The sequence below is a fragment of the Mesoplodon mirus genome (assembly GCF_964341445.2).
Source record: "Mesoplodon mirus genome assembly, chromosome: 12".
NCBI classification, from domain to species: Eukaryota; Metazoa; Chordata; class Mammalia; order Artiodactyla; family Ziphiidae; genus Mesoplodon; species Mesoplodon mirus.
The window spans coordinates 71,126,686-71,140,978 of NC_138988.1; the positions used below are offsets into that span (position 1 = coordinate 71,126,686).

Here is a 14,293-nt window from a genome sequence, read left to right on the forward strand (position 1 = left end):
TGTGAAGAGAAATTCCATAATATATGAAACTTGTTTCTAAATACAGCTGGTGGCACAGTGGTTAAGAATCCGTCTGCCAATGCAAGGGACACGGGTTCGAGCCCTGGTCCAGGAATATCACACATGCCACGGAACAACTAAGCCTGTGCACCACAACTACTGAGCCTGTGCTCTAGAGCCCGCAAGCCACAACCACTGAAGCCTGCGCGCCTAGAGCCCGTGCTCCGCAACAAGAGAAGCCACCACAATGAGAAGCCCGCTCACCGCAATGAAGAGTAGACCCCGCTCTCCGCAACTAGAGAAAAACCTGCGTGCAGCAATGAAGACCCAACGCAGCCAAAAATAAAATAAATAAATGTATTAAAAAATAAATAAATATAGCTGAAGCAAAACAAATCAGGAGTTAAGAACACCAGGTTCACTCTGTAATAATAAAGTCTAAAATGATCTTATGGCGAACAAAGAGGCAGGAAAATTCAAAGTACTATTGACAAACTGACAAAACATACATAAAGGACTGCTACACTCCCTTTGGGGCATTTTAAAAGAGAAAACTTCCCCAACTGCTCATCCTCCTCCTCCCCCTCATCAGTATCCTTGTCATGCAGGTGGCTATGGCCAGCACGAGCAGAGTGTGGCCACCCCAGGCCCTCTGTTTCAGCATTCCTGGAAACTGTTCCCGCCAAAAAGGCGGCAAGAGCTTCTCCAGGGCTCCATGTCTCCCCCTACTCTTAAGCAGAGCTATTTCTTCACCTCACAGTCTGCAGAAGCAACGTAGGATTGTGACATTAACTGTGTAGTCACAGACCTGCATATTTAACTTCTCTGAGGCTCAGTTTCCTCATTTGTAAAATGAAGGTAGTTAGTGGTGTTTCTCTCCTAGAGCTATCATGAGAATCATACAAGGGAGCAATGTGCGTCTGGCCCACAATGGATACTCAATAAATGTTGGACGGTTCTCTTCTTGTCTCTCCTCTGAGGTCCTGTAACCCTCACTCTCTTTTCCTCACTCTTCCTTTCTCACTCTTCCGTATAAATATTTAATGGCTCACTCTCCTTTGAGTTACTCTTCTATTTATTTCAAAATTCCAAAGGAAGATTAAAAAAGGAACTTATTTGATAAAAAAAAATTAAGAGAAAAAAATAACTTATTTGTATGAAACTGAATAGCTCTACTACAGAAGCCCACATATCTGCTATACTTGGCAGACGACGAGTCAAGGGCTGTCTAGCACCTGAATGTACCTCTGCGGACTTCAGACATAATTAATGCTCCACATGAGTAAAAGGACTTAAATAGTACAAATAGTTTCACATGTTATTTCACAAATCACAGGCTTCAGAAAATTTATATTTAAGTGTGGTTTTATTTTTAAAAAAGCAATTTTAATCTCTTTAGCCCCAAGTAAAACTGTTATGATTTAGTGACACCATGTGGCTACATTTTGCTTTGCACTCTTAGAAGAGACTTCCTCTGTCTGCAGGTTGCTCTATACTAATTCAATTATGGTATCAAAGTTGTAGGTGGAGGTACAATTCAAACTAAGTGTGAACTAAAATGATTACTTTTAAAAAGTGAAACTGTTCCTTCTTCCTTTACAACTGAATAAGGCATTTCTTGACTTCTGAAGACACCAATCATATAAAGAAAGTAAAGGCTCAGCATAATTCTAGCTATGATTATAAAGCATCCTGGTGAACCACTGATTAATGTAAAACTGTCTACCTTTAAAAGTAAATAAATATATCAATGCCCAGGGGGTCAGGGGGAGAACAAAAAAGAAAAGGTGGAAGACACACACACTTTTGTACAAGGTTAATATGGTAGGGAAAGAATGCTTCCATAAATAGCAATGTTTATTTTCTCATTTGTTTTATGTCTTATAGATCTATAGCACTGTTAGGTACTATAATCTAATGAAAATGGGTAAAAAAATTATGGTGCGCCTACTGATGGCCGGGATGAGAGGGGACTTGGAATGTATGGTAGCAATAAAAGAGATTAAAGTGCCCTAAACCAAAAAACAGTACAGTTTTAGTATTCATTTAATGAGGCCTCCTAGAGTAGACCAGTTACTCTTGAATAACATTCGATGTACACCAAAGAAAGCCTAAATATCTACAACAATGACCAGAGAATATCACCTCCTTAATCTCAGTTTAAAACACCCAGCTCCCCTCTCAGGCTTCCCATGATCACCTATTTTAAATAACTACTCTCCTCCTCTTGACCCTGAGTCATTATCACAGTATCATTTTCACAACATTTACAATTACCTGTTGTGCTCTTATTGTTTATATCTGTTCCTCCCAAATTCTATGAGAGAGAAATCTTGGCAGTCTTCTTCAGTGTTATGGCCTCAGTATCCAGTACAATGCATAGCACAAAGCAGAAGCTTATTTGTGAAATGAGTGAGTAATGGATGAATAAACAGATGAATAAATGAAGAAAAATCTATTTTCTTAGCTGGTGAAGAAGCATGCCTAAATTTCTTGTTGTAAGTGAAAGTAGAACTGTTCTAGTGAGATGTTTTTCATCATTTATGACCTCTACTGTGACCACTGAGACTAGAAGACAGGCCAGCAGATGCTCTACAACACCCTTTTGTCCGTGACACATTTGGCACATTATAATCTCTCATTCTAAGAAAAGAAGAAAAAGGAGGGAAGGGAAAACTACAATGATTAAAACACTTTCATTAACAGTCAAAGAAATCAATGAACAGAGTGGAGTATATGCTAGAATTTAGCACATGATAAATATGGCTGTTCATACTAGTGTGGTAAGGAACAACTATTAAATAAATGGTCTTAGTCAACTGACTATCCCTAATCTGAAAATATACATGAAAAATATTCTGGCTGGATTAAATATTTAGATACAAAGATAAAAATAACAAGTAGCAGAAAAAATTTATAAAAATATAACACTCTTTAAGGTTGGAGTGAGGAACACCTTTCTAAACATGATATCAGACCACCAGAAACCATAAAAAGGACTGACAGATTTGACTACATTTTTTAAAACATAAAATTCTATATGGTAAAAATTACTAATAAAACACTAAAAACTAATAACAAATTGCACAGTACATGATAGGCAAAAGTATAATCATACATACACAAACATACGTCTACATGTATATATATACGATATATATATGTATATGTATCAAGGTGTACATACCAACATAAAGTTCTCACAAGCCAAAAACAAAAAGATAATCACCCCAGAAGAAAAATATGCAAAAGACAAAAATAGGCTTTTATAAATGAGAAATAACAAATGTCAAGTATTATAAGATACCCTACACTTCACAGACGATAAAAGAAATCCAACTTAAAGAAAGACAATTTTTTACAGATAAATCACATTGGCAAAATGCTGACAATGCCTGCATTGGTGAGGGTTTGGAGAAGGGGCATTTCTATGTGCTACTGGTAGAAACTGAGTACAGCCTTATCAGAGGGCAAGCTTTATCAATATTTAAAATGTGTACTACATCATAATTTTATAATTAAAATGTCATAAAAAGACATTTCCATTTTGATAATTAAAAACAAAAGGAAAGGAAGAAAGAAGCTCAGTTTTGTGTTAAGTGAGTTCATCCATCCTGTGCCATGTTCTGAACCATCAAGTTGCACCCTTCTCAACACCCTTTCTGGCCTCTGTGCTCCTCCGGATTCTCCTCTAACTCTCTGACCAGCCCCTGCAGTAAACCTGTCTGCCACCTACTCTTTCCTTCCCTCTCTCAATAGCTATATTCTTAAGGACTGTGCTTTTAGGCCCACTATTCCTCTCCCTCAACTCCCAGGTTTTATACCAAGCTCACTTTTGTAATTCCAGCTACCAGCCATATGTGGGCTACCTCTGCACGCATTCACATCCATGTTTTCAAGTCTTCTCGTATTTCAGCAACATTTTGCAGCTGCCAAATTACCAGCACCGTGTTGAGAAAAAGCCAGAAAAAAAATTTAAAGCATCCCAGGGCACTCAATATTTCCACTCCTTGTTAGTGTTTTTTGTTCAGTCCTAGGCTCTACCAACTAAGAAAGCTGTGGAAGGACTTGAAGAGAGCTCACTAGATAGCCAAGAAGACAGTTTGAAGGTTGGGGAATTTATGGGTAAAGCAGAAATTTCCTTTTCCTGAAAAAGGCAAAGCTGATAAGATATAAGATGGTTCTGAGTATCATATGAAAAACTGTACCAAAATTGACATCACTTTTCTTCATTTCCAGCTGGGGGCTAGGGGGTTGTTATTAGTCTAAGCTTTTGCCTACATTGAACAGTCCCCACTTGACCCACAATGCATTCCTAAAAAGGACCCAGAAAGAAAGAGCAGACCACTTCCCTCCATTCACTGCTGTGGTTGTAACCATCACTCCGGCTTTGAAGCCTGACATTATCCTTATCACCACTATCTCAGTGAGGGGAAATGCTGACTAAATTACATTCCACAGGATATATAAATGGCAAATTTTATGTTATATATATTTTACCACAATTAAAAATGTATGAAAACTGTTGGAAACATACAAATGGGCAGATTACTAAGATAAAGAGAACCATGGAAGGCATGTGTGTGGACTGGAAATATGGAAAAGTGCTGAAAGGACCACACTCCTGAGATAAGGAACAGTTTCCTCATACTGAGAGCCACCACTGAGAGCCACCATGGCCACAGAGAGTGGCAGGATGGCTCTCTTTCTCTGAAGGCCAAACACCAGTTCAGAGTCTCAGAAAGTAGAAAAGGTAATAAAAACAACTATTTATTGAGCCTCTACTTTGGGCCAGACATTGTGCTCAGTACTTGTACATATGCTCTGTCATCTAACCCTCCACAGCAGACCCCAGGAAGGGTGCTGTTATTCCTGTTTCACTGGTGTAGAAATGAGGGCTTGAAGAGGCACAACTTTACTAGGATCACAATGCCAATAATAGATGAAACCAGGATTTGAGAAGAGCTCTAACTCTGCAGCCCATGATTTTCCTACTACCCGATGCTGATTTACATGCAGTTCAACCTAGACTCAAGAGAGAGGGCTGGGTAATCTCACAATTCACAGAGTATCTCTTCTTTAGTGAATATATTAGATGAAATCTTTCATCAATATACAACACTCACATCCTTCAGAATTAACCTCGAAATTCAGTTTCCTGAAGAAAAAACAGAAAGTAGACTTTGCAAAGAGTACAGAACCATTTACCACTCCAGAGTTTTCCAGCACAGATATACATTTTAACAAATACATGGATAAAAAGCACCAATGAATATATATACATATTAATATTGAATCAGTCTCTCTTCATTACCTGGTCAGTGCCTTGACCCCAAACCTGTGCTAACATTTATAGAGTACCTACTGCATACAAGGTCATAACTTGAGAACTGCACAAGAATACTGAAAGATTAGAATCCATACTCCTTGCTTCCAAGAGCTTGTAATTTTAGTATGAGAGGCAAGACAAACACGCAAAGGACACTGAAGAACAAGGGTGACATACAAATGTGCAAATTAACTAACACAATGCAAACTGAACACTTACGTGCTAAGGAAATAAAGAATTTATATGTGCCCAGTGAAGTCCCTGAAAGAAATGTATTTAGAACATTGTTTAGGAAGTCAATAAATGATTGTGAAGATAAGAAACACCAAGCATAAGACATCCTTGGATAATCAATAGGGACTTATTCTTAAATTCATTTTAAAATACTTCCAAAATTCCAAACTATTACAAAAGGCAGAGTTTATGAAGGAATGTAGTAACATAGTAAGTTAAAGTGGTTATAAATATTAAAATGATTTCTCACTAAAATGCATATCAAGACTCCTTTCTTTTCTTGTTATCACTGTCTCTAACATCACCTTTGCTCAGTTTTTCTCAACCAGCGTGGGAGCTGGCTATACCAAGACAAAAACTAGAATCATGAAAACAGCCAGGCTCTACAACACATAAAAGCAACATCAATAAAGGCAAGGCCACACAGGAGAGACAAAATAAGGAAAAGGGAGTATAAATAATACCCATTAATAAATAAGAGGAATTATATTTTCTAAAAGCCAGAGATCACGACTGAGGGTACACGTCTCCCTCCACAGAGTAGGAGTTTTCAGTTGGGTAAAGCACACAGCCTCTACCATAGCTGGTATTACAGTCACGATGATTTGTTCTGGGCGTCGTGTTCCTAGTGTTTCAAATTAAATACAAACACACAGTCCTTTGGTCCATGTCAGACACTTCGGTTGTTATGTTGCTTATTTTTTAATCTGATACAGCCATAATAATGTCAGTCGATGCAGACTCAATCCCCTCCTCTACCTCGGGGCCCCTCTGTCACTCTCAAAGTATCCCTAGGCAGTTCTGAGATACAGAATCTTCACTCAATTTCTTGTCCCTCTCATTTTAATCCATTCAAAACTCCTCTGATAAAAGAGCAACTGCTAGACCTGAGACACTTCAGTCCCTCTTTGGGGAAATGAAATTGATTTTCTTCATTTCCACACAAGAGGATCCTTGGGTAACAATATTGTGTCCAGTCATCCCCATAATAAAAAAACGTAGGCGACATTCTTTACTGTACCAGAGGCTGAAAGGTTTTGTGGAATTCCCGTGGTAGAAGTAAGAATTCAGCCTGATGCTGTCAGATCATGCATTTAATAAGTATAAGGGTGCCTTCTGACCGAGAGAGTAAGTGCTGTGGGGCATCCCCGTCTGCTCCAACTCAGCCACACAGGGATGTCAGCTGGGGTCACGAGTACGGGTGTGGAGCGGAGTGGGTAAGGAGCCAGCTCCACGTGCTCCCTGGCTTACACCCACCATATCCCTTCTTGACACACCTAATTAAACGAACCAATCACTTTCTGCCTTCAATCTCTTGAGTTTAGGGTAAAGAATATCTGAGGGAAATTTCCAAGGGGAAAATCACAATAGAAAAAACACAACAGAATTTCAGGGGCCTTTAACCACCTTTCCCAACTCCCAAATTCATTATTCATACTGGTTTTGCAGAATTTCAGAAAGAAAGCTTAAAAGATGGCTTACATCTAAAGTAAGAATATGAAATGTTAGAACAGCTTATCAGTACTTTTTAAAAAACAAACTTACATGGAGCTAAAATACATAATGACAATAAAAGTTAAGGTGCTCTGGTTGAAGGGAGGGTGTGAGCCTGGAGCCCCACCAGCTCAGCCTCCCTTGCCCCAAACCCAACCCCACCAGCTCAGCCTCCCTTGCCCCAAACCCAACCCCACTAGAAACACCTGCTCTTTTAAACTCCACTGATATCCACTGACCTAGAAAAAGAACATGCACAACGGCATCCAAAAATCTCCTCCTGGCTCTGAGGACTGCCAGGGAAGCCTCCAGAAATATCTCTCATGGCTTTTGTGAAAAGAATGCACCCCCCTAACAATAACTCTGTTTTCAAGGTATAGCATGGAATTTAAAAAGCATTTCCACTTCTCAGTGTGTCGTCCCTTCTCATTCATTTACATGCCTTTACATAAATATGGTACAAAACAGTTCCACGGTACACTCTAAATATTAAGATGCTTAATTTTCCATAGTATCCCTAAGTTTTTTAGTTGGGACGCATTTAGTAACTGATATCCTGGAAAACTTTTCTTCTATGAGACAGAAAAATGAAATCTGTTTCTCAACATCCAAATCTCTTTAAACAAACATCAAAATCATTTATAAGCCATGAGAACTAACCTGCAGACACGGGCTGGAAAATACAACTTTTGCCAAGAACGACACAGATATTGCGAATGATCAATCACTCTGATCCAATCAAGTTCATCCATTGAGACTTCAATGAAGTATGAATAAGACCTATAAATCAAAAGGAAAAAGGCAGAAAAAAGTATCATATTAAAATAACAATACAAAGTTATATTTTTTTAGCAGCTTTTTTTTTTTCTTTTTGGCTGCGTTGGGTCTTCATTGCTGTGTGCGGGCTTTCTCTAGTTGTGGCAAGCGGGGGCTACTCTTCTTTGCGGTGCGCAGGCTTCTCATTGTGGTGGATTCTCTTGTTGTGGAGCACGAGCTCTAGGCGCGCGGGCTTCAGTAGCTGTGGCTCGCGGGCTCTAGAGTGCAGGCTCAGTAGTTGTGACACAGGCTTAGTTGCTCCGCACCATGTAGGATCTTCCCAGACCAGGGCACGAACCCGTGTCCCCTGCATTGGCAGGTGGATTCTTAACCAGTGCGTCACCAGGGAAGCCCCCTGAAGTTATATTTTAATAAAATGTTAAAAGGTACAAAAAATACACTATTCATGAATTACATTTTCTGCATAACGACCAAATTCTGATGATGACGAAATGTGTATAGATCCCCCTAACATAGCATTCACCACAATGTATTGAAATTATCTCTTTGCATGTCTGTCTGCCTTATTAGGTCTCAAGCTGGTTAAGAACACAGACCATGCCATATTTATCTGCATATATCCAGGGTCTAGCACGGTGCTTGTCACATATCAGGCATATAAGACATAACAGGACCAGGATGCCTTGCATATACCGTATTAACAGATTAATAAAGCCATGACAGAGAGAGGACAGAAAACAGAGAAGTGTGCCTTCTCCCTCTACCTTCACTGGCCTGGCCGCCCAGCCCTCCTCTCTCAGGAGGAAAGCCAACTCAGAATGGTTCCTCACAGAGGCCAGCTTATCTCCTGCTTCCTCCCAGTCTCCTACCATTCCACACACAGATACAGCCTGCAGAAAAATAAATGACATGAGTGAAGAGATAATATGTATTCCTTTTCTGTACAACTTAAAATTTGGCAGCTAATAATCTAGCAGTAATGAAAACAGCCTATCATCCTCCCCTGGTCAGCTACCCTGGACCATTACATGCTGGTCCCATACTGAACAAATCTATATTCCCCTGTCATAAGCCAAATTTAAATTTGAGATGCAGTTATTACTTGTACTGTAATATCAACAGGAACAATCTCAGAAGATTTAGGTGACCATAAATGTCAGCCTGCAACCAGCAGTTGTGACCAGAAAAGGTCAGCTTATTTTGTGTCATCCCCTCATTTTCTGCTGTCCTCTCACTCCCATTCATTTTATTGCTCAGTCTCAAACTGGTTATAACCTTTTATTGAACCTCTCTGGGTTATCAGCAATGCAGGATATAATTTTACAACACATATGAGAATCTTTTTGGCTTAAGATTCTGAATTTTTCACCTTTGCTTAGAATGATAACTTCTGTGAGAAAGGAACTAGTACATGGTAAAGTTAAGTCCCCCGTGAATGAAACGCACATACTAAAACAAACTGGGGCTTCCCTGATGGCGCAGTGCTTAAGAATCCGCCTGCCAATACAGGGGACACGGGTTCAAGCCCTGGTCCGGGAAGATCCCACATGCCACAGAGCAACGAAGCCCGTGCGCCACAACTACTGAGCCTGCGCTCTAAAGCCCGCGAGCCACAACTACGGAAGCCCACGTGCCTAGAGCCCATGCTCCGCAACAAGACAAGCCACCACAATGAGAAGCCGGTGCACCACAACAAAGAGTAGCCCCCGCTCGCCACAACTAGAGAAAGCCCGCACACAGCAACGAAGACCCAACGCAGCCAAAAATAAATAAATAAAATAAACTAATTAATTTAAAAAAATAAAAAAAAATAAAGTGGCCTCTAAATATTTAACATCCTGGAAATGATGATAACTACTTTCAGTTTCAAATGTACTAACCTTTTCTTTATTATTTTTATACTAATTGCATTATTAACTAAACAAGTTAATATACGTAAAGCTTTTAGAACAGTGCCTACTACTATTATTAACCAGAGACTCTTGTAAATAATACGTGAAATTTGCTCCATTTTGCCAACTAAACATCATATTATATCCAATGATACATATCAGGAAACATATTCTTAATCAAAAAGAATGAGATAACCTGGAGATAACCTCCAATACCCACGCACATGGGAAATGCTGACTCTCACTTCATAAAGCTTCCCTCACACTTGGCTCAAATGGCCTGAAAGGCCAGGGTGGTGGTCAGTGGTGCTAACGAGAGAAATGAACTAACCAGCAAGATCTGCAGGGTCTCATCACCCTTACTATGAAGCCCTTCATGCCCAGACTCAAAGAGGCATGAGTAGGGCCTAGGAGACTGTACACCAGAGACTAGGTGTACAGGTTTAGGTTAATGATGAGCAGCAATGAGGGAGACTGTTCAGTTCTTGGTCATCCTACTGCTCTGGTACTTCTGCCATGGCTGAACCCAGTGGGTGAAAACATCAGAGTGGCTAGAAAGGAAGGCAGAATCTTGAAGCCACTGTGAAACTGGTGGGTTCCTAGGCTGGAGCCCATCAAGTTTTTTTCACATATTTCTTTTGTTTTGATAATGATATTTATCCACACTAAAAGATAATTTTTTTCTTTGTCCACAGTATAAAGTATATTTAAAAAGTTATCATAATATCCAAAAGTAAGGAATCAAGTAAATAAACAATGGTAACCCATAGAGTAGAATACCAAACAACTATTAAAAGTAACATTTTACATGGATAAAAGACAAGGCCCTACTATATAGCACAGGGAACTATATTCAATATCATGTAATAAACCATAATGGAAAATATGAAAAAGAATATATATGTAAAACATATTTGTATATATATATGTACAGAACTTAAACACATTATAAGTAAACTATATTTCAAAAAAATTTTTTTTAAAGTAACATTTTACAGGAATATTTTTAAGAGTAGAATATTCACAATGTATTAATTAAAAAGTGAAGTTACTTTTTGCACATCTAACCTTTATTTTGTAAAATTATGTGTGGTTTTACAGGTTTCTGGTGTGTGTGTGGCGGGGGGGGGAGTGAGACTATGCATAACAAAAAAATACTGGTTATGGACTTCCCTGGTGGTGCAGAGGGTAATAATCCACCTGCCAATGCACAGGGCAGGGGTTCGAGTCCTGGCCTGGGAAGATCCCACATGCCGTGGAGCAACCAACCCCGTGTGCCACAACTACTGAGTCTGCGCGTCACAACTACTGAAGCCTGCGCAGCTAGAGCCCGTGCTCCACAACAAGAGAAGCCACCGCAATGAGAAGCCCGCGCACTGCAACGAATAGTAGCCCCTGCAAGCCACAATTAGAGAAAGCCCGCACTCAGCAACGAAGACCCAACAGAGCCAAAAATAAAATTAATTAATTAATTTTTAAAAATACTGGTTAGACAAATATAAAAATTAATAATAGGCTGTGAGATTACTAGCAATATTTATTTTCTTCTTTGTGCTTTTCTACATTTTCTGTTTTCCACAATAAACACATATTCATTACTTTTATAAGGAGAAAAAAGCAAAAAATGTTATTTTTTAAAGAAACGCACCCTTTAATTCTTCCCCCAAAACTAAACTTCAAGAGAAATAGCAAAGTGATGACAAAGATATAAACCAGCAAATCTCTTAAACCAAAGCAGATGACCACAAAGTTAGGCCATCTCAATCAAACATGTCAGTTTCTCTCCAAGTCATGCTAATGACTCACCGGCTATCTCGGTCCCACAGGAGTATCCGTATATGATTGATAATGGACGGCTGACCTAGCTTAATCTCGATGCCAGAACGGCAGTCATCATCAATTGGGTGCCTAGAAAATCCATGATCCAAATCATAATTTTGAGTGTCACCATCTAATAAGGCAGACTTCAGCTCCCCTTTTACCACCTGGGCTCCATATTTCATAGTTGCAATGTTTTCTTCTGGTACTACAGTTAAAAATAGAAGAAGCAAGGTTAATGGTTACTTATGAAATTTTCCATATTTTTGGAAAAAAGATAAAATTCTAGCGTTTTAGTTGATGCTAGTATATGCATTTAACAAGAGAGAGGAGATACGGAGTGTCTGTGAGGATTAAGATACCACCACAGTTGAAATTTAATGACATCATCACAGCCACAAAGTACCTGGGACTAAGATTACTAAGAAAAAGTTGTAAATACTAGAAAAAACATGTTCTAGGACAAACAAATCAACTCTACTGAGTTTATTCTATTAGTAGCTTTAATTTAATATCTACTGGACAAAAATAGCATGTAAAATGACCTGTACCTGCCATCTGGACTGAGCACGAAGTATAAAAGCAAAGCAAACAGGTCATACATCCATCTTATAAAAGAGAAAGAGAAAGACCCCAATACAGCGGAGCTGTTGGTCATACAAGGACGTGCTGAATCAATTAGTTAAAAACCAAGAATATGTTTAAAAGAAGATATATTTTTACTTCACTTGAATATTTTTAAAAATAAAAATTCAGTCTGTCATCAAAATTAATACTATGATTATAATTAACCCCCCTCCCCTCTCCAACACTAGATGTACTAAGAGTCAATTGTTCCTGGGACTCTGAAGTCCTCTATACAAATTTTGCTTCACAGATCTAGAACCTGTCTTCCAGGTACTACCATTCTAAAACTGACACTCTCCATGGAGAGACAAGAGGCAGCATAAAGTAGATGTTAAGAGCCTGAGCTTCAAAGTCAGAGTTTAAATAATGGTGCCACCTTTAACCAGATGTATCAATTTGGGGAAGTCACTTTCTCTGAACTTCAATTTCTCAATAGGGCAACATCTACCTCCCAGGTGTTTTTGTTTAAGGATTAAATGAGATGATCTTTTGCAAAGCACAGAGTAAGCTCTGAAAAAAAGATTGCCAGTATTATTACAAAATATGTATAAAAAGCACACATAAAACTAAGCAAGTTTACAGACTGTAAATAAATGCTGAATTCTCACAGAGTATGTACATCTTGGCTGTGTGATTTGAACAGGGGAAAGTATGAGCTATAATTAGGCTCTTAGGGAAAAGGAGTAAGTAATTCATCATTGCAGATTTCTTGGCAAATGTGGGTTTAAAAACTTTTTTTTCAAATGAAGACAGGGAAAGATGATTTAAAAATGAAGCTGAAAAGTGGGGGTTGGGGTGAGTTTAATTAACCTTCAAAAGACTAAGGCAACTGAGAAACCAAACCAAATGAAAACAAAACCTAGTCATGATCAACTTCTTACCACCAGAGGCCTAAGTGCTCAGTTTATAACGTTCTACGTTCTATTAGCTCATGAAAATCACACATATTCTTCATATTTATTATTTATTTATTTAACAAACTTTATTAATTCCTTTGACTTACTCCTCATAATAATCCTTTGAGTGTAGGACTACTATTATATCCATTTCACAGATGGGGAAGTGGGGGCAGAGAAAGGTTAAATGGACATTGTTGCCCAAGGCCATACAGCCAGCAAGGAGCTGAGGTGCTATCAGAACTCAGGCAATGTTTCCAGGGGTCCTGCCCTGCTACTACCTTCATAAAGGGTTTCTGATGGGAAGACCATACTTTTCCCCTCTTACTAGTCCCTTCCCTCTAAGGTTACTTAGGACCCAAAGGAAAGAAACAGTCTATTATAGCTTTTTTTAGAAAGTTGGACTTAAAATGAGAAAACCTAAGTTTGAGACTCAGGCTGTACCACTTATTATCCCTGATGAGGCCCCTTAGTCTCTATGAATCTGTTTTCTCATCTAAAAATAATATTTTACCCAACCCACCCACGGGGCTACTGTAAAAATTACACTATAAATAATACATGCTAAAGTACTATGGGACTTCCCTGGTGGCACAGTATTTAAGACTCTGCGCTCCCAACGCAGGGGGCCCAGGTTTGATCCCTGGTCAGGTAACTAGATCCCACGTGCATGCCACAACTAAGGGACCCACCTACTGCAACTAGGGAGCCGGTGAACCGCAACTAATACCCAGCGCAACCAAATAAAAAAATAAAATAATAAAAAAATAAAGTCTACAAAGTACTCTATAAGAATTCAATTAGTCAAAAAACATCTATTGAAGACCCATTCTGTACCAGGTACCCTGTGAGGCACTGGATATCTCTCAGTGAACCAGACAGAGATAGGCCCTGCCTTCCTGGTGCCTCCAATCTAGAAGCACTTTCTAAGCAAGCAAAGAAAAGCTTCAAATTTGTGATTTGTGAATCCTCAGCAGAGATGACTTGTGAACCCCCTAGTTTACAGATGAAGATACTAAAAGATACTAAAAACTACAATTGGGAAGACAGAATACTAATAGAGTCAAAGAGTTTTCAAAGTATTAACAGTTCATCGCTATTACTGTCTTTATGTGATAGATGAGACAAATTTTATTTATTTATTATTTATTTATTTGTTTGTTTGTTTGTTTATGGCTGCATTGGGTCTTCACTGCTGCACACAGGCTTTCTCTAGTTGCGGCGAG

General features: G+C 38.9%; 1 protein-coding gene across 4 annotated transcripts in view; it reads right to left on the minus strand.

The window, feature by feature from the left end:
• BTBD9 (BTB domain containing 9) overlaps positions 1 to 14,293 on the minus strand; it is a 420,550-nt gene that overhangs the window by 352,233 nt on the left and 54,024 nt on the right. For all 4 annotated transcript variants that reach the window (XR_014295455.1, XM_082637820.1, XM_082637818.1 and 1 more), the window contains exons 5-6: positions 11,533 to 11,752; positions 7,718 to 7,837 (exon numbers count right to left, since the gene is read on the minus strand). Coding sequence is in view for 3 of the 4 variants with exons in the window: in XM_082637820.1 (XP_082493946.1) it covers positions 7,718 to 7,837; positions 11,533 to 11,752 (340 nt within the window). In the remaining variant the exon portion in view is untranslated. The remainder of the gene's footprint in view (positions 1 to 7,717; positions 7,838 to 11,532; positions 11,753 to 14,293) is intronic.